Below are 20943 nucleotides of genomic sequence, written 5' to 3'. Positions count from 1 at the left end.
ACTCTGTAGTTAAACACTCCCATCGGAGTGATTCTCAGAGTAGACATAGAAAGGGAAAGTAAGCGGGGAAAAGAGGGGCTGAGCAAAAAGATACGCTGCGCACAGCTCTACAATGAAATTAGATTTTATCTGTTTTAAATACTCTAATTTTCTGTGATTGTGGTGGCATAAATTGCAAAGTTGCCAAAGACTTCATATGGCTTGGCTGAATTTGCATTAATTATTGCAATCACAACATCCTGGAGGGGCTGGGTATCAATCCCTTTAACCAGAGACATATTAAGTCCCTGCAGAGTAAAGATACTTACCTTCATGCGGTCATATTTATCATCCACATCCTGTATCCAGGAAATAAACTGCCGAGCGTTGAAGCGATCTCTCACAGATTTGTTCTCATCACCCTGAAAACACATATCAGGATACCATGTAGGTTAGGTAATGAGTTATGTGATAACTGTCTGCCTCTTATAAAATCAGTTACAGCTGATTGGTAAATTAAGTGTTTATTTCAACATTTCCTACCTGGCTCTCTGATGGCATATTATACACTTCGGAGTCCAACAGCATGGTGCAGGCGCTGAATGGCACTGCCTGATTGGCTATCGTCCTGGCTGCTCTGCAGTGGACCCTCAAAACCTCCTGCTCACATGAAACTATCAGCTTCTCCTGTGAAAAATAAGCCAAAGAGAGAGAAAATTAATGTTTGATGTAAAGTTGGGTATCAGGCTAACCGATGAGCTGGTTGGTGAGGTTAATAGAAACGGCTCTAGATCAACAAAGCTGTTACGAATGTCTCACAGAAGTGGTCATCACCTAATTAATGAGAGAGATGAAATAGATTTGTGTCTTCAATTCATTTCAGCTCAGTCTAGAAGTAGAGGTTGTGCAGATTTCACTTGAATTTCTATTAAAAACAGGCTTTGATCTTTCATCAGAGAAGTGCTCATAGTGATCACGTGTCTTGCTGTATGTATAACAGGAAGGGAGCAATGAGTAAATTAAGGATAGAGAATTAAAAATGTTTTTCTTACCCGTTCTATGCTGTGTTGCAACCTGAGCTTCCCTCTCACTGCCTCCTGTTGTCTGAAGAGCTCCTTCAGTGGTTCTGACAGCGATGGAGGTGGGGCAATCTGACGAGCAAACACAACATAGTATCAAATACCTTCTGACCGTAATTACATCAGACACTGTTAACACGAGTTCAGTTAACATTTAATTTTGCAGTGTATGATGTCTGAATTGCTTTACAGCTGTCAAAGATAAGTTATGAGAATTAAGCTGCGTTAAACGTCATCACTACAGCTCTGATCAGGCCTAAAATATCAGGCTGAATGCTACATGAGCCGCACGGTTTCTGTCAAAGCCCACCGAGCCCCACCCACGGCAGCAGTCTTGGGCCTGATTCCAATGTAAGACTTTAATTTCTAACTTTAAAAAAATCATATTAAATTGTATTTTATATAAAATATTTTAGTATGTTAAAACATTTATTACAAACCACTGCTTCTATTCTTTCATGTATTATTTTAGTAGTCTGTTGTCTCGTGCATGACAGGTTCAGCAGAGTGGGCTGTGCCCTCTGTGCATCTAGTGCAGTGGTTACCAACTGGTCCAGCCATGGCATCCACAAATTAGATAAATTCAATATTCAATTTTACTTAACAAAAAGTAAACCACACGTTCACTTAAAAAAAAAAAACAATAAATAAATAAACACACTGGAAAAAATACAGAAATGTCAGTTCAAAATAAAAGCTCTGTAGCTGGGTTAAATTTACACACATTTTGCAATCTGCATTTTTTAAAAATCCACACACAAATCACACAATAAAAAGCTACACATAATCGCACATCACATGTGAATGCTTGTCAATTTTTTTTTAAAGTGATAAAGTCCAGAGTTCAAGCTCAGTGAGAAAAAGGGAAAAGGTGAAGACACCATAACTCACCACAGGGATGTGAAGCTTGCTGAGGGGCTTGCCATCCAGCAGGTAGGAGCCAGTGTAGGTCACATATTCAGCGTAACACTGTGGGGCCTGTGGGGTGATGTAGCACAGAATCTTCCTCTTCTCCTCAATCTTCTTCCTGATCTGCAGGTACTCGAAGTACGGGTTGGAACGATCGCTGTGGTAGGGCTCAATATCGTCCAGCTTGATGGCATTAACCACTACAGCCAAAGTCTGTTGAATCATTTCTCTGGTCTGCTGCATGGCCGTGCTCACCAGCTGGACCTGGACTTGCTGCCCAGCAGAACGTGCAAATTTCCTCTTCCGTGGGTGCTGGGTCTGAGATTCCTCGTCGTCCACCGGGAGAGAGCGACCCTTTGTCGTCTTACTGATAACCACTGGCGCAGAAGTTGTCACAGAAGCAGATACAGACACAGCTGCATTTGTATTCGAGGAGACGGTGAGCACAGATTCTTTGTCCTTCTTCAGAGCTGGGAAAGAGGAGGCTGAGGTGGGTGTCGGGGTTCTGGTAGGAATCGGGTTAATGGTCACTGTTGGACTGGTCGTTACAGGGGTGGCAGTGGCAGACGAGGTTATTATGCTGGAGGTAGGAGGGACAGCAGCAGCAGAGGGATTGTTCTTGGCGCGATTGCGGGTCATCCTTTGAGGGATTTCATCCACCTTCTTGGGGATATCTACAGGGGTGGACACAGTGGTCAGGGTTACTGGCGTTAGCTTGGTTGTGGTCTCCTGAGTGTCTGGTAGTTCCACTGCGCTGGAGAGGGGGACTGCCACCGGGAGCTGAGGAAGAGGACTGCACGACACGGGTTCTGCTACGGGCTCAGACATCTCCTCCTGTCTCACCTCTGGTTTCACAACGGAAACTGAATCCATGGGTAGCTGCAACGGCTCTGTGAGGGAGTGGATCGGTATGTGGTGTTGCTGACTAGCGTCTGATTTCACAGATGAGTACAAAATACTGGGATCTGACTCATCAGGTGCTCCGTAAGGTCCTTTTCTTTCCAACTGCTGTGTTAGAGACAAAGAGCTGTTGACAGGCAGACTCTGAGGCTCAGGGTCCAAGTCTTGCTGGAAGTTGGCATGTGGTGACGGTACAACTAAGTTTTGTACGGTCGGTAAACCTAAGTCTCCATCAGGGAGTGAGGTCTTTGCCAGGCTTGGTAAGTCCACCTCCATTATATCTGGGTCATCTCTGTCTGTGATGGTATGTCTTATGTGGGTCGGCACACTCTTGTTGTGCTCAGCTAGATCTGGCTCTCTAGCCTCCGCTTCTTCTGACTTGTCTGGTAACGGTAAGTCAGGCAAGGAGAACGGTCCCAGGTCATCCAGCTCATCTGTGTCAGCTGAGAACGGGTCTGCCCAGGGCACCACAGGCTCGGGGCCCACAGCTGGAGCCATGTGGCTCTCAGTGGTAGCACTGAAGCCGTGCGTGGCCTGTCTGCTGTCAGGTTCTTCACATGGAGACTCAGTGTCCATCTGGTGACTCTCCTCCTCCATGCCAGGCTTGTTACAGTCCTGGAAGAACGACTCCAGCCTGTTGGAGGATGATGAGGTGTTTAAATAGTTGGGTTCCTCATCAATTGCCGTGTCAGGCCTCTCTGGAGATGGGATCTCAGCCACAGCCTCCTTCTCTTCATCAAAGTCCTCTGGGTCCTCTTTGTGCCACCTGTTCCAGTTAGCATAAGGGGGAGTGACAGAGGGGTGTCCAGACAAGTGCTGCATCTCATTGTCTGAATGGTACGGACTGGTTATTTTGGAGACGGCAGCCTCTATCTCCCCATACGTCCTGTGGGGAGATTTAAGGTCCATATCAGCGTTCCAACCCATGCTGTGGTCAAAACAGTTCTCTACATGGTTGGGTGCAGCATGTGCAGGGGAGAGCTCTTGGACCTCTGGTTCCTGCCGGTCTGGAGACTCTGCAGGCCAGCTCTTCCTCAGAGGGTCCTCAACTGGAGGGGAGAAGGAACACGGCTCTCTTGTTTGCTCCGGCTCCTCCACCGCACAGTGGTCTCCATCAGCTCTCTCATCCATATCGCCATCATCCTCAAAGTCCTCCTCTTCTTCTTCTTCTTCTTCGTCGTCCTCCTCTTCCTGCTCTTGTTCTTCAGTGACAGAAGGAAGATCTGACAGGACCAGGTTAGGCTCGCTGTGGTGAGGCTCAGAAATGTCATCTATGTCCAGGGGCGGCAGAGCAGCAGGAGCTGGGGTTGGTGGTGCAGCAATGTCAAAGCAGGGTTCCTGGGGGTCTGGCCTGTGGACTGGTGTAGACGGTTTTGGCAAGAAACTGTTGTACACACTGTCAGGAAGGTGTTCATTGCCCTCAGTGCCAGAAAGAGTTGGTGCTGCCACATCTGGTGTCGGATGGGCTGGCTCCCGCCGAGGGGACAACATTCTAATCGGGGAAAAATATGGAGATGGCAGACACTCGAGTCTATCCACAGTTGCTGATTTGTCCTCAAGAGTCTGGGAGGAAGATGACGGATCAAATTCAGCTGCCGGATCGCTCTGCTGTCGAAGGAACTTGTCAGCTTCAGCCTTGAACTCATCCTCCAGAGGCCTGCGGACATCAGAAGATGCAGAGCGGCTGACAAGTGGTAGCTGGAGGTTTTTCGCAGGTGTAGGACATGTGCCCTCCTGGAAACTCTGGGAGTTAGAGTACCTGCTGGGTGGACAACAGAAAGTCAAGACATTAGAATATATGTAATTCAACAGAGAGCAAGAGTTAAAATCAGGGTTCCCACACATTTTCACTGATGGGTTTTTAAAAAAAAAAACATTTCCATAATATTTTACCCTATTCCTATCACTTTAGTTAAGTAGTTTAAGATGGGTGGGCCTAGATAGCAATACAACCACACATTATTAATATACAAACTTTCCAGGCATTTGCAGATAATCAAACTGCTGGCACTTTCTAATATAACTCCATTGTTGAGACTTTCCATTGCCAACTAGCTGCATATGTCTGCATAGACCAGACTGGCACAGACGGGAAATTCGCAAAATTTTGAGGCCGAACCTCTATTTGGCAGATAAAAACACAAACATTAAGCTGTTTTGCAGCTTTCCCTGAACCTGAGTGTTCATAAAACTTTAATCAATTAAGGTTAATCACCATTTTGCGCCTTCTAATTGGATGAGTGGCCCAACACAAGGGCCAGTTACTGCTTACGAGTACACCTACATTTGACTGATTATCCAGGTATTGTTTGGGTAAGTGTCTGTAAAAAAACAACCTGATAAACAGCCAACTGTTAGATCTACGCTGCAATTCAGTTGGAGAGGACAGTTTTCTCTTCCTATTCTCTTCCTGTTTCAACATGAGCGTTTCCCCAAAAGGTGATGCTGATCTGGTCTATGTGTATCATGTGATACCTGACAGCTCAACAGTTGCACAGTGCAGCGCTGGATTTTAAATTGGCAATACAAGGAACATATTTTGGGTAGCACTAGACATGTTTAGGGATTTTTATTAGTCTTATTAGTCAGTCGGTCGATAAACAGAAAATCAATTGCCAACTACTTTGACTAGATTTTATTCTTAAGATTTTGAGTTTCTTGGATGTTGTTTTTCCTTCGTGTTTCTAGACAATTATTTTTTTCTCTGTTTTTCTTTTGAAGATTAAGTTTTAAGATTTAAGATTTTTTTAAATGTTTTTTGAGTTTCTGGGGTGTTTTTTCTTTAATTTTGATTTTGGGGTGTTTTTGTCTATTTTATAAATAATTTTGAGTTTTTTGGGTGTGTGTTTTTTTTTTTTTATTGATTTTTCTGCATTGGGTACTTTTAGTATATTTTACTGATTATACTTACTTTTACTTAAGTGCCATTTTCAATTCAGGCCTTTTATTTGTAACATAGTGGTACTAGTACTTATACCTAAGTCAAGAATCTGAATACTTTGTCCACCACTGCTTATCTCCTAACTCATTGAGGAATTTCATGACAATGGGAACCCTGTTAAATAATCAAAACAGTAACCTCAAAAAATACATCTGAATGCTCAAATACCTTTCAAAGAAGGATGGCGAGCAGGCATTCATTGACATAGTCATTGCAGATGAGTTCTGGCAGTCCAGCCCGTCCAACATAATGTCAGGGTAATCCTCTGCACTACAAGACGGGGTCCGTGGAGTCTGCATTACTTCCTCGAAGCTCGGGCAGGAGATGACAGGAGTCGGTGTGGGGACACCAGTCGGCCTGTTTTGATCTGGCCTGGGAGAGGCGGGGAGGTTCTCCTTCATTTGGTGGCCAGCCAGCCAGTCCTTTGAGTTTTGGCTGTCTGTCGGCTGGAACTTCCTGCTTGGGGACATCATTTGAGCCGGGAGACCGACATCCTTCAGCTTCTTCTCTTTAAGACCAGACTCCAGACTGTTGGATTTCTTTGTGGAGAGCTCACTGCGGTTTTTCCGCACTTCCTCTGTGGACTTGGTCTTGTCCTTGAGTTTCGGGTCCCCTGACTTGGGTCTCAGCTTCTCCATCTGCTTCATCCTCTCTTTGTGTCTCTTGTGGCGCTCTTCGATCTCCTGGTCTTTCAGACTCAACATCTGACCAAAACTTGTCATTTGATAATCACCGTCCACCAAGAGTTTTTCACGCGGACGGTTGTCTTTTCTCACCGTGTCTTTGGACTGAGTGAGCTTTTCATTTTCATCCTTCGCTTTAGATTTACTGTGATCCATTCTGTTGTCTTTGTCCAATGTATCCCGACTTCTGTCTTTTTTCATGTCAAATTTGGGACTGTCTTCTTTTGACCTGTCTTTCAGAACAGTGACCTGTGGGCTATCTTTCAACCCTGACTTCACATCCTCTTTAGAGTGTTTAAATGACCCAAAGCCATCAATGTACTTGTTCTTCTCCTCTTTTATTTTTTCCTTATGTTTCTCCTTTTTCTTTTTGTCCTTTGTCCTGTCACTGATGACCCCAGTTGCTTTGTCTTTGTCCTTTTTGGACATCTCTTTTTCAAATTCCAATGTTTTATCAAAGTCATCATCTCCGTCACCCTTACCTCCATATGGGAATGTGTAAGGGTCTGCCTCTAGAGGCATGGGCTCTTTCTCAAAAGGTAGACTCTCTCTGCGGCTGTACGACTCTCTGATCTCCTCCGTCTTATCACGTTTGTCTCCTTTCTCCTTCTTGACCTTTTCTTTCTCCTTGTCGTGGCTTTTCTTGGACGAAGATGAGGAGGAATGTCGATGCCTTTCTTTCTCTCTGAACTTGTCCTGGGGTGTAGATATGGACAGAGAGTCTCTCCTGTCCTCAGTCACATCTGTCAGGCTGATGGAGTCATAATAGGTAGTAAGGACTGGCTCGTGGCCTCGGTCAGTGAAACTATCTGAAGAGATTTCACTGTTCTTGTCGTTGGAGTCGTCCTTGTAGTCATTCATAGCTTCCTCCTCTAGTTTTTCTAAGAGGGACTTTTCATTCTCACCACTTTTCGAGGGTTTCCTTTCCTTTGAGTGGTCCAGTTTATCTTTATATTTTGTCTTTGTCTTTTCCTCACTGGTGTCCCTTTTGTCCAGCAGTTTCTGCTTATTTTTCTTCTCTTGATTTGAGTCCACTGACATTCTGTCTTTTCTTTCCTTATGTTTCGCATCTACAGAGTCTTTCTTGTCTTTGTTGTGTTTCTCAAGGGAGCCCTTCCTCTCTTTACCTGTGTCAAATGTGGCCTTTTCTTTCTTCTTTTCTTTGTGTTCTTTGTCCTTTGCCTTTTCGGTGTTATGTTTAGCCTCTGCTGAAGATTTTCTTATTTTCTCTGAGGGGAAGTGATCCAGCTCATCCTGATCAGGTGTTGAGTCTTTTCTGATGGAGTCGGAAACAAGTGCAATGCCACCATTGTAGCTGTCCTCATCATCATCACTCTCATCAGTGAAGATGTCAGCTATCTTGTACCACGTTTTCTCCCGGATTTTCTCAGGTTTTCTTTCCTCTTTCTTTACCTCCAAGAAATCCTTCTCCCTGTCAGCATGTTTGTCTTGGGAGGCCTTTTCTTTCTTGTCCTTGGTCTGTTCTGAGGACATCTTTCGATCTTTGTCTTTGCCATGAGACTCCTTGTGTTTGTCTTTGACTCCCTCCTTTTTGTCTTTGGTGCCCCGGTCTGCGTCCTTTTCCTTGACAGTTTTTTCTGCAAAGCTTTTCTCACTTTTATCCTTCTCCTGATCAGCTCCTCTGTCTTTTATTTTGTCTTTGTGCTTGTCAGCTTTCGTCTTTTCTCGCTTTTCTATCCCCTCGCCCTTCTTTTCTTTCTCCTTTCCAGAGTGGTTTCTTTCTCTGTCGCCCGATTTGCCAACAGCATCAATGTCTTTGAAGAAAGTATCATTGCCATATTCATCTCTTATAGATTCCTGCTTGATTTTTATGTCCTTTCTTTCCTTCATGAAGTCGTATGAGTCTTTACGGTCTCGACTGTTGTCTAGAGAGTCTTTATCTTTTTTGTCTTTGACTGTTTCTGTGGACTCCTTCCGCTTCTTCTCTTTTTCGGCGGAGTGACTGGAGTTTAATTTTTGTTTTTCTGACCAGTCCTTCTTCTTTTCATTTGTCTTTTCCGATGAGTCTTTGTCTTTCTTCTTAGAAGTGGCCTCTTTTTCTGATCTTTTCTCATTGTGATCTGATTTCTTGTCCTTGACTTTGTTTTCTTTCCTCCTCGTCTCCTCCTTAACGGTCTCAACAATTAGTTTAACAGCGTTGTTGGCTTTGTATTCCTTGTACTCTTTGACAGGTGCGTCCCAGCTGTCTTCTCCATAGGAGGAGTCAGAGGACATCTCAGAGCCCCATCTGTCATGATGGTCATCTGAGGCACTGAGCTTCGTGTCCTCTAAGTTCAGGAAACGGTTGTTGACGTCATAACCTTCATACTCAGACTCTTCCTTCTGTGCTTTGTCTTTTTTACATTTCTCCTTCTCCTCCTTGGTGTTTTTCTCCTTGTCTACCTTTAGATGTTTTTCCTCTTTCTGCTCACTTTTTCTGTCTGTTTTTGAGGACTTCTCCTTGGACTTTTTCTTTTTCTCCTCTTTGTGAGCCTTTTGTTTATCCTCCTTGGGCTTCTCTTTCTCCTTGACGTTTCTCTCCTTGTCAGATTTTACAGGCTTCTCCCTCTCCTCCTTATTCGTCTTGTCCTTGGCAGAGTCTTTTGTTTTCTTATTTTTCTCCTCTTTTGCTGTTCTGTGCGGATCTTTTCCAGTTGACCAATCCTTATCCTCAGATTTACTTTTGGAAAGCCTATCTTCCTTTTTTGAATGGTCTTTTTCGTGTTTGGATAACTTGACTTTGCTCTCAGCTGGTGATTCTGACTCAACAATTAGGGACTTTTGCCTCGAATCGTCAAAATCAAAAGAATAGCTTTTGACAAATTTCTCATTCATGTCTTGATTGAGCACTAGACTCGGGGCTTTGTCTTTTTCCTTATTTTTGTGCTTATGCTTTACTTTATGCTTTTTCAGGACTTTGCCATCTACATCTGTTTTGGACACTGCACTGTCTGCGTTGGAGTTTTTGTAGAGCTCAGAATTTTTCTTGTCTACTGTGCTACTGTGCACATTGTTATTCTTCCTTTTGTTCTCCTGCGCTTTCCTCTTAACTTGTTTTATTGACTCTACACTGGAATCTGCAGAGGAGTAGTCAGACTCACTGGACAGTCTCGTTCTGACTGAATCTGAGAGAGAACTGACATCTGACCATGTAGGAGATGACACAGTCTTCCAGCCATCTGTCCTCCACTGCTTTGGGTGCTGTTCTGCTAACGATGGGACTTGTTTCTGAGAGTTTAGGTTTCCATGGGAAGATGAAGAGGATGCATTAAAGCCAACAGAGTCTTTCAGGCTCGTTGCAGAAGAGTCCTTTATACTGTTCGAGCCCTTATCATCCTCACTCTCCATATCTCCACAATCAGAGTCAGATGTACAGAATTTGTCATTGACTTTACCAAACCTGACTTCTTTACTGACATTATTTTTACTCTCCTTCTTCCGCTTCTTTTTGACTTTATTCTTGTCTTTTTGTTGTTTAGAGCTCATGCTGCCAGAGTCTCTAGTCTTGGTATTTGTTTGCTGGGCTTGTTGCCGCGGCGTAGGCGCTGGCGTGAAACACGTCCTGTCGTCCTCATCTGAACTGTTACTGTCAGAGATGATCCGCCTGACAGTTTTCTTTGGTGTGAGCGAGTTGCTTTTGGAATAGGTTTTGACCTCCATTTTGGGTATGGAGATGAAACTGTTGGCCTTGGTGACCGTGTCCTTACGGAAGTCTTTTTTCAAGAGGTGTTTATCGTCCACAGGAGGAACACGTTCCTCCTCATCGTCCTCGTCAAATTCGTATTCATCTTTGACGGGTGTGACAGCAGATTTTGGAGGGTCCACGGTCTTTCCTTTCAACTTCAACTTCTCAAACTCTGAGTCTGTGTTATTGCCATCGACAGAGCTGGACGGGGCAAACGAGGGGGCATCTTCCTCCTCCGAAGATTCTGCAGAGAGGACAAAGAGGTACGATCAATACACGGTTTAATTCAACACTTACAGCCCAAGCTACAATAAAAAACTTGCATGCTTTAAAGCAGTACTGTGACTGGGTGACTCAAAGGTTTCATATTACATACCTGATGAACTTTCTTCACTTGAGGTGTAAGTGCCTTTCCCCAGCAATAGATTCAGCATAGTTGGAGAGTTGGCAACCTTCAATGCTGTTTCCCCTCTCCTGTTGCTTTGACGTGGGTCCCCTCCATACCGTAAAAGAAGCTTAACCACCTGAAACAAACCAAACAAAATTCTTAATTGAAATAAGGTGCAATTTATGAGGTATTCCTTAGTTCTCTTGTGATTCAGACTTTAGAGGTCAAAGGTTACAAAGTTAATGTACCACTAGCATCATCAATGAGCATGACAGTCAGGGTGTTCTTAAGAGAGAAACTAGTGACTAGCCCCTTAACACTGCCTGTTTTAGGCAGGAATGCACTGTAATTTTGCCTTGCTTTTCCTAATAAAAAGTGCAATGGGGGGGACAGAGTTGTCTCGCCTTTAAGTTGGCAGCAGAGGTAGTTGCAGTGCTGAATCAACGTCTGTGTAAAATGGACAGCCTGCAGGACGGGACCATGGATGGTAACAGTGTGACATTTTGACGTGTGACCCATCTGTGACCCACTGCTAGGAAATTAAAAAGAGGCTAGCAGCAGTTGGCAGCTAACTCAGAGGAGAACAGCAGCCACAAAAATCCCACAAATTTTGGAAAACAATGAGGTGAGGGAGCTCCTTACCCTCCAAGCAGAGGACAAGATCAGGCGCAACATAACAGGGAGGGTAAATTCTTGTTATTGACATGCTATGCCATTGTTATTGTTTACAAAGCACTGCAAACATGTATGTTTTATGTCACAGTAGAGCCTGCTGTGTTAAACATCATGCCAGTCATGCCTATTTTGCTTCTGGGAAGCAGGCGTGCAGTCTAAAAATCACACAGTGGGGCGGCATTGTTTGGTTCCTTATAAATAGTAAAGGCAGCTTAATGAAGGGAGTTTTAGTGGCCCTATCATGCAGTCTCTCTGTTAAAAGGTCTACTGACTCTTCACCTACATTAGCTTTTCCATTTTCAGAGCCTTATGCTGACTCAATCTATTGTTTTTCTCTATAATTTGCAAAATGTTATTTTCATTGTTTCTTATGAGCAATAATGTTGAGTACACACAGAAATAAACGGCGTAATTCACTTTGGGTTTTTTTTGTTGTTTTTTTTTTTTTTTACCTTAAAATGTCCATTGTTGGATGCATCATGTAGAGGGGTGTCATCATCCAAACCCTTGGTGTTGACCTCTGCTCCGGCTGCCAGCAGCTGCTTGGCCACATCATAATACCCCCGGTTGCACGCCTCATGCAATGCAGTCCAGCCTAAAAATGTAAAGAATTATTTTGTGAGAGGTCTGTGCTACATATGAATGAATGCATGAAGCTACATGCAGAAAGGAAAAGACGATCTATGCAAAAAGCCTCTCACCTGCAAAGTCTTTTACATTCACATCAGCTCCCTCGCTGATGAGTTCCTTGATGCGGCGTACCTCTCCACGGATTGCTGCTCTGTGCAGCCGAGTCTCTCCTCTCTCATTCCGTTTATTCACTTTGTCTTTGGTTTTAGATGCAGAGTTTGGCGTTCCCTTCTGACCCAGACTGGACTGTGACTGATGCTTTGGTGTTGTGTCTGTAGGTAAGAAATGGACAATTAATTGTAATGCTCAAGTAGTCTCTTATGACACATTTTTAAGCATTGTTTCTATCTTGTTTACAACTATTATGAATAACAGCTTGTTTGAACTGCTTCCAGCCAGAAGGGGGCAATCTTACTCTAGCAATCAGCAGCAGTGCACTAGACCTATTTCACTTGAGCTCATTTCATCACATTTACAAGATTAAACCCAAGCCTTAATCACATTTACATTATTGAGTTTCCACAGCTATTGTCCCAAATGATATTTGAAACGCACTCACTTAATCTATGCCGATGCCTTCAGGCATGCAACAAAGAAATTAACACACAAATAAAAGGAGCTATGCATTGGTCCTCAACAACCTTATTCTATCCCAAATGTCAACAGTGCAGACTGACAAAAAGTACAAGGTTGCATTGATAATAATGTTTCATGTGTCTAATACATTTACAGTCAAATGACTTCGTCCACCAATGATAAATATACCCCTGACAGGACATGAAGAGGAAGTAAATATTATGAATAATCATCTAACAGCAGAAAGGATATCAGATAACAAATAAACCAAAACTAAATGCTTGCAGGCCTTGTGTATTTGAAAGTCTGTTGTGATTTGGTTCAGACGTAGAGATTGCACCATGAGTTCCAGATTAACGCAATACCACCAGGAGAGTTAGTTTCATTTCCTCACCGGTCCCTTGCTGTATTTTAGAACAACAATTCCACTACTGTGGATGAACGAATAAGTGATTATTACAGCTGCAAAAACAAAAACAACCACTTCCCGTCTGACAGCATAGCTGTAATGAGAATTAATGTGGATTCGCTTCTATGACTAGATTTAAATTAAGCACCCGCTTCTGTCCAGACTGAGGAAGAGAGAGAGTGAGATGTGGCAAAAAAAGAAAACCCCAAAAAAACAAGCAGGCAACGTGCCCAGCCTCCAAAACATAAATAAAAACAATCAACCCCAGACCCTTCCTCAGACCCTCTCTCTTTAAGCCCACCTTCATTGCTGTGTCCAACACACACAAACACAGTCTACATACAAAGCTCGCTCCCATTGCTCTTTCCTTGTCTGCCACCCAGTCCACACCAGACGTGGCGCCCATGATAAGCACGCACCTGGACTGTTGACGGACTCCTCAGCTGTCATTTGCATGAGCAAGGCCACCTGCTGCCGCTCAGAGAGGGGGTACCCGGCCCGGATCCCTGGCATCCCCATTCCAAACGGCAAGCCCGCCTTCCGGGTGTTGGTGGGCTCCTTTTTAATGCGCTTCCGCTCTGGACCTGGTTTCTCTGTAACGAAAATGAGAGGAGAGAAGCAACGTTAATTTTACTGGTTTGCATAGACACACATGTATACACGCACACAAAAACGAAACGTATTTACTGAACCTTCTGGAAGCCAGGGAGAATAATATGGGTTACTAATATTATACCACTGAAAAAACTAAGACAATTACCTTTATTTCAACCTTTATTATATTCCTATTAATGTCTAATCTTTCACCATTATGATAATTTTTCAATGGCACAATAAATATATAACAGTAAGAGTAATTTTATGTTGATTTTTTAAAAAATATTATAGATCCTTGTCAGTCAATGTAAACAACATTGACGTAGTTAGACCTAAGCGTCCAAGGCTTCAGCCCCAAATGTTTTATAAATAGCCCCATATCTAAACATGTAGGCTATATATATGTTTATAAAAAGGATAGGCATAGTTAGACCCTAGCGGCCAAGGCTTCAGCCCCAAATGTTTCATAAATAGCCCCAAATCTAAACATGTAGGCTATATATATGTTTATAAAAAGGATAGGCACTTGTTCATTTCACCACACTGAATAGAAATACATACATTACACTAGTCAATACATTTTAATGATAACATTTGTAAAGTATTCTGTATTCAATACTAATTACAACTACTACTATTTTTGGACGTCACAGAGGTTTTTAAGGGTAAATAATTTCATAATATAAAGAGCTTGTTCCCTACAAAGTTTCAGGCAAAGCCCCCTATGTCCCCAAATCTTTGAAATTCCCCTGATAAACAATCATAATAAAAGCACAATACAAGTGGCATCCTTACTAAAATCTGAATGATTTGTTTATTTGACCAAAAAATAATGAAGCAAAAAGTATCTTTCAGTGAAACTGTGTCCTTAACAACACGCACATTGCAAAAAGTCAGCTAGTTTCATGCCTTTAGTCTAATAAACCTCCTTATATTGACAAAAATACTTTTTCAGCCCAGTGTATGAGAGGTTTGGTAGTAGCACGAGGTGACTTTTGTGTTATTACCCAGCTGCCCCTGAGGAAGGGAGGGGCCAGCAATCGGTGTGTTTATGTCTGTCTGTCTCCACACCAATCAGTGTGAATTGAGAAGAGAGGAAAGAGGGTGTGACTTGGCAGACCCACGGTTATTATGAAATAGTCGGTTTACATTTCAATTCAACATGGCCTTGCCAAGGTCACCACATGCCTGCCTGTGCGCCTGCCAGGCTTACTGGAGACATGGCGCTACTGGACAAAAGCAGCTGCTCTACAAAGACACACCCAGCAATTATTTTCAGAGGCAGCATACCATCTGATGACCCTTACGGAGGGTGAAACTACACGACTGCAACACTTCATCACTGAGGGGGAACAACTCCCACGACAAGAAAACACTAGCAACAATACAAACTCCTACCACAAAGAGAGAAATAGAAATTCAGATGTGCATGCACAGAGACACCAGTAGATGCGTGGATGTGTCTGAGCCTGATTTCTTTTCTCACTCCAAGACTGGCTGCATTGCTCAAGGCCACAAACACACACTAAACAAGGCAAGAAGGAAGCATGGCAGCTCACACTTCCGGTGGCTGAAGGCTTTCCAGGAAAAGATTTTTCCAGTCTTAAGTACAGAGCTGATGAACTTTCACTAACATCTGCGAACACTTACGGCTAATGTGCCCCCACCCCTCTTTGATAGACTCTCACGTTCTCCGAAGCATTTGCAATTTAGACACATTCCTTCAGCTAGGACTTTAACAGCGGGAACCACAGAAGCAGTCCAAACATGTTTTTTGAGCAGCGGAACAGAGAAAGTGCTACGCTAGTTTTTCCAGGCAATGTTTACAAGACTGGGAACCAGGAAGGCGGTTATTACCCCAATGCACCTATGGAGAGGACTACACAAAACACAACGCTTAAGTCTCTAAAACAAGATTCATCATCAGTGACAGCAGCCAGCCTGCTCATCTCTGACATGGGTCAAGTCTAAATGCAGATGGGGCACATGGAGCTGGTATAACTGAGGTTTCAAACTGACAACTTTTAAGCTACCAGCGGGTCTAAAATGATAAAAATCTAAAGGGATAGTTCAGATTTTTTGATGTGGGGTTGTATGAGACACTTATACATAGACTATATATTACATAGAGTAGATGTCAGTTGACACGCCCCCAGGTCAGAGTAGTCTGGCTGTAGTCTGACACAAAAGCTAAGCAATCTACTGTTGTGGAGGGTTCAGCAACAAAATATGTTTTAGCCACCTAAAAAAAAAGTCCCATTTAAAGAAGTCAATGCCAGTTTAAGTGATCACTATATTTAGAATATTAGCACTGTTTGGCATTTGAACAGGGTAGGGATGCACAATATTGGATTTTTTGCTAATATCCCATATGCTGATATACAACTGATATCGATATTAATATATCCATTTTTTCCCACCTAATTTCAGTGATCATCAAGTCTCTTCTGGAGTGGAATAAACATCATATTATGCATACTGTTATCGTGACATCCCACTAGCAGATATAGACATAAAATACAATGCTTTTCAGTGTATTTAATAGTCATTCATTGAGCAAAATAAGAAAGATACTTCAACTTATGGTTGATGTTTTGTACATCTTCATTTTGTCATTTTTTTTTTTTTTTTATCAGTTTGTCATGTCAGCAGAAATCAGCAAGTTGACCATTTCAAACATTTCACTTTAAAGCCAATGTCTGCCAATACCCATGACATGCCAATATTATAATCCATCACTATAAAAGGGTGCATTCAGATTTACAAAAGTCACAAAGTAACACAAACTATCAAAACAGCAGTAGACCAGCAACTCCTGTGATCAGCAAGCTAAACTTTCCGTTTTTGTCAATAGAGTCTGGTGGCTTCTATGAGAGCGTAAATGAGGAACTGAAGGAGTTAATGGCTTCCCCGTCGGAACAGACTGTCTGACAGAAAGATAAAACAGTGAAAATGCTCTTAATATAGAACACACTTAAACTGATATTGATTTTCTTAGGCGGGGATTTTTTTTAAAGTGGCTGACTCAGTTGCTGACCCCCATCCACTGCAGTGCATTACTTCAGCTTCAGTGTCGGACTCCAGCCTCCTTCTCCAAAATGGACATGTGCCGACTGAAATCTACTGAACGTAGCAAACAGACTATGAATAAGTACCCCATACAACTCCACTTCAAAAAATTTGAACTATGTCTTTAATGCTACAATTGGGTACTTGGGTGATTTAAATTTGACAAGCTGTTGTGGGAAAATGGGACTCAACTACATAGACGATTTGTTCCACATGTTTGTAAAAGAAAGGATATGATTTTGCTTCATAAGGTTTGTGTTAGGTTAAAAACCCAGAGAATCTAAGGAAAGACACCAAAACAGTAAAGATGGGTTGATTAACCATGACTGTGTGCAATTTGGGTCTGCAATCCTTCATCACATGAATCAAAAATACATGTCACATGTGGATTACTGTATTACACAAATGAACTGTATTACACAATTGCACAATGTACTGTGGCTGCTTCCATTGTGTGTATTTCTGTTGGATGCCTATTTAAGGAACACTGCTGTGGCTTTTATGTGTCTCAGTAAAATGATATTACTCAGCTTACAGACAGGATTGAAACCTTACTCTCCTTACTGCTTGAAACTTGACCAACAAGATAAGAGAAAAGGAGAATAAAAAAAGGAAAGCAGGCTAGTTACGGATAGTCAGCCCATGAATAAGACTGCCTACCTGAGTCATGGGAGGAAACCACATCAAACATAAATGCCTGGTAATAATAGAAGTACATTTTGATAAGGCAGGCAAACAATAATGCTGTGTTGGCCAACGCCAAAACAAAGAGAGAGAGTCTGGTTTAGTCAGCCAACACAACTCCAGGACAAGAAGAACCGCTCTAACCAGTCTGACAAGGTGTGTTTGACGTAGCACGTTAGAGTGAAACAATGCTCTGTTTAGGGACTAATAAAAATTGCATAAACAGGAAGTGAAGGGAGAAGAAGCAGGAAGTGGCCAACAGGATGTTTTGTCAATGCTTTGTATTAAGCAAGAGAGACTCATTAAAATACAGTATGCGCAAAGTGGAATAACTGGTGCTATGTCTGTGAACTCCTGTCTTTGATTGTTACATATTGCTTTAATCACTTATTCAGTGAGTGTACGGCCTCTGTCCACTGGTTTCAGTCAGAGCCAGTTAGACTAATCCCTGTGTGTTATAACCTGCGTGGGGAAAAACGTGTGGGCTGAAGATCTGTGAAAACTGGCCATTTTTACAAAGAAACTTCGTAATATTGCCGCAAAGAACACTTGCCATAATTATGGCTTTTCTTTTTTACAGAGAACCAAACAAGGCAGCATTATGCCTCCCAGTATGTGATTTAAGACAGCATGCTGGCTTTCTGGAAACAAAAAAGGCGCTCAGTTTAGTTGAGCTATGGTTATAGCTGCTAATCAAATGGTGCTGAGCAAACTCATTGATTAGTTTTAAGTCACCAAGTTTTTTATATCAGTTTAAGTATACGCTATATTTAGAATATTTACACCACTTTACCATGCTGTTAGATAGCCCTTACCGACACAGATTTCAAGCAGTTATATCAAAAACACCAGACTTATTTTACTCCACTGGACAGCAGAGTTGCTCGTCTACCGCTGCCTCCATCAGCTGTTGTGTAATGTAAAGCAGAGCAAATATTCATACAAAGTGTACATAGTACATAGTGTAGGTGACTAAAGAATGATTTGCTGCGGCCCTGTCCACAGAAGTACATTGCTTAGCTTCCGTGCCTGTTTTGTGGGACTATACTTTATTTATCAGACGAGGGGGTGCCTAAGGTGTGACTATTTTAATGAAAATAAATATGAAATACTACCTTTTAGAGTTGTATGTCCCTAACCAAAGCCAAAATGAAAAAACACAAGTTCCTCCTCAGTTCTTTTTTAAAATTTGTTTCCTGTTTCACAGCATCCCTTCCCACTTATAAGTAACGAACAGTCCCAATCCCTAGCACGTGCAGAACACCTGGTCCAGTTAAAGTCCAACTAAGGTGTGCACATGATGGAGGAAAATGACTCCCAGTCCCATTATCTGGGTGTGTTAGTACGACTTAGAGACTTGATGATTTCAGTTGAACTAACATGTTTCTATGGATTTTAAAAGTTCAGTTTTAGTCAGACTAACACGATATTTTTTACTTTTTTTTTATATCTGGAGTGTTTGTCTCCAGTGTGATACACAAAATCAGCATTGACTAGAGCATTCAAAACATTAACAATGGCATAACATGGCAACAATGATCATTTACTGTGAAAGTCATGTGGCTTTGCTCTCTCCTCTGCTTGGAGACTAAGGAACACCTGGACCTCATTGTCTCCCCAATTTGGGGACATTGAGTTTGGCAGATGTTCTATTTGTTTGAGTTAACTGCTGACTGCTGTTAGCCTGTTTTTAAATCCCCCGGTGGCGGGTGGGGGGGTTGGCGATATGACCCTAAAATAATATCATATTTCAGGGTATTTTTGCAATAATAAAATTCTTAATGATATGGCATAATACTAAGAAATATTTGACCATTCATTTCAAAGACAACAGCTACAGCAAAATAAGTGTTAAAGGTTTATATGTCAACATAAATGTAAGTTTGCCTACAAATATCCCATAAAAACTAAAGAAAAAAATAATCTCTTATTTCTTTAGTTTGTAAACAGCAGCAGCAGCAACTCAGATTCTCCATATCTGAAAAATAGTACAATGAAATAAGATCAACCAATTACACATCTAAACTGTTGCCAAATATCTTTAAATGTATCTTTTGAAGTAGCAGTTTTGCTTTTAGCCATGCTTGTTATTACTGTGAGTAACAGTATGACGCCAGTTTGTCAACAAGTTAAAATTTTGCCATTATCATGATATGGTATGGCACACCCCAAGTGGGTCAAACACATTAAGACCTTGTCTAAAAGCCACACCTGTCCCATCCTGCTGGCCCAGTGATGATGCTATGTTTTCAAAGTAGTAAATCCTGAAGAACCATAGAGTCATTAGAGTGGGTCCCGGGGTAAAAACTGAGTGGGTAATATGGCAGCACAATCATGGCAAAGGCGATATTCATGATTATTTTGATAATTTGGGTGGTTGGATGGGCAGGTGTCTGTGCAGAGCACCAGAACAAAAAACATGCACATCAATAACAGTATGATCATAAATTCAGATTCTGAAAAATTCTGCACTACTGACCTAGTGACAAAGGCAATGCTACAATTGCAATTAATATCTGAGAAAGCTGGAAAAAAAGGACAAAGTGACTCAGTTTGAGAAAATAACTGTAAGCTTCAAATCTAGACACAAAACGAGCAACTGACTCAAATCTCCACAACAGAGAGCCAACTTCATTTGTTTGAACAATAGGTTTTGGGTTTCTGTACAGTATAAATTGAGCATTTTCACACCCAAAAACAAATCTCTGGAAATTGCTTTCCAGAGTAAAGTAATACAATACAATACTAATACATATAAAATAATAATCTAAAACAGAGACAAACAAATTGTTACACTTTAGGAACTGGAAACCAGTCAATTTTGTGTCAATAGTCGAATAGATTTGTTTACTGATTTCAACATAATACATTTTATCGGCAACAGCATTGTTTGTTTGGTTGTGGTCTAGCACAGTTTAAGAGAACATAGTCTAGTGATGTCAAAAATATTGATTCATTGATACAAAGTAATTCTGAATATTTGAAACAGTTTTAATACTTGTTTTCAACAGTATTGATACACCAGTACCAGCTGCTCTTTCTTGCTTTCTCCTATTGTTTAGTACGGTCTTTCTGCTGTTCTCTACTACTAACCAGGACAAGAGAAGTTGTCTGTGACACATTATTGTCTTTTTCATTTATATCTTTTAATAAAAAATTGTAAATTGTATACCCTTTTTGTCGATTTTTCTTATGGTATCAAAGATGGTATAGAAGATTGATATTTTTCAAGGTATTTAATTGGAAGTTTGAAGTTTCTGTATCCTGACAACATTATCATAGACAGCATGGCGCGATAGAATGAAGTAACTGGGCTGTGTCCGTCTCACTCCTTATAAGATGATGCAAATATTTCACAACTTTGTTTTTCACCATATAAAAGAAGACAAGGTGTGAGTGGGTTTTTTTTTCTATTGTTCTGGTGTTTCACTGAGGATGGAGCTTCACAAAAACAACCTGAAATCGCTCGCTGTTTTCAGAATTATCCCGCTTAGTGTGGGCGCAGTCTTAATCGGACGAGACTGTTTGACCATCTATCCTGAACTCTGACTGCTGCTGCTGTGGATACAGGTGGTGAGGAAGACAAAGGGAGAGTAGAACGGAAGGAGGATGACCTCAGGATGGAGGAATGCTGCTGTCTAGCGCTCTTCAGGAGGAGGTCAAGGGAGGTTTGGCAGTTGTGAAGGGGAGTGATGAGCGATGAAGTTTTGAGAGGTTTGATTAACTTCAACTTGGATGA

At 41.9% G+C, this 20943-nt stretch overlaps 1 protein-coding gene across 2 annotated transcripts in view; it reads right to left on the bottom strand.

Moving 5' to 3' along the window:
- ankrd11 (ankyrin repeat domain 11) overlaps window positions 1-20943 on the bottom strand; it is a 128126-nt gene that overhangs the window by 4889 nt on the left and 102294 nt on the right. Inside the window, exons 5-13 of one of the 2 annotated variants that reach the window (XM_042493521.1) lie at window positions 13274-13447; window positions 11941-12141; window positions 11692-11834; window positions 10553-10700; window positions 5977-10420; window positions 1950-4629; window positions 1032-1130; window positions 523-666; window positions 309-401 (exon numbers count right to left, since the gene is read on the bottom strand). In XM_042493521.1, the coding sequence (XP_042349455.1) occupies window positions 309-401; window positions 523-666; window positions 1032-1130; window positions 1950-4629; window positions 5977-10420; window positions 10553-10700; window positions 11692-11834; window positions 11941-12141; window positions 13274-13447 (8126 nt within the window). The remainder of the gene's footprint in view (window positions 1-308; window positions 402-522; window positions 667-1031; window positions 1131-1949; window positions 4630-5976; window positions 10421-10552; window positions 10701-11691; window positions 11835-11940; window positions 12142-13273; window positions 13448-20943) is intronic. The other variant, XM_042493530.1, reaches the window with a different exon arrangement.

The sequence above is a fragment of the Plectropomus leopardus genome, chromosome 1, assembly GCF_008729295.1.
Source record: "Plectropomus leopardus isolate mb chromosome 1, YSFRI_Pleo_2.0, whole genome shotgun sequence".
Taxonomy (NCBI): domain Eukaryota; kingdom Metazoa; phylum Chordata; class Actinopteri; order Perciformes; family Serranidae; genus Plectropomus; species Plectropomus leopardus.
This window is presented reverse-complemented; position numbering and strand designations above follow the sequence as displayed.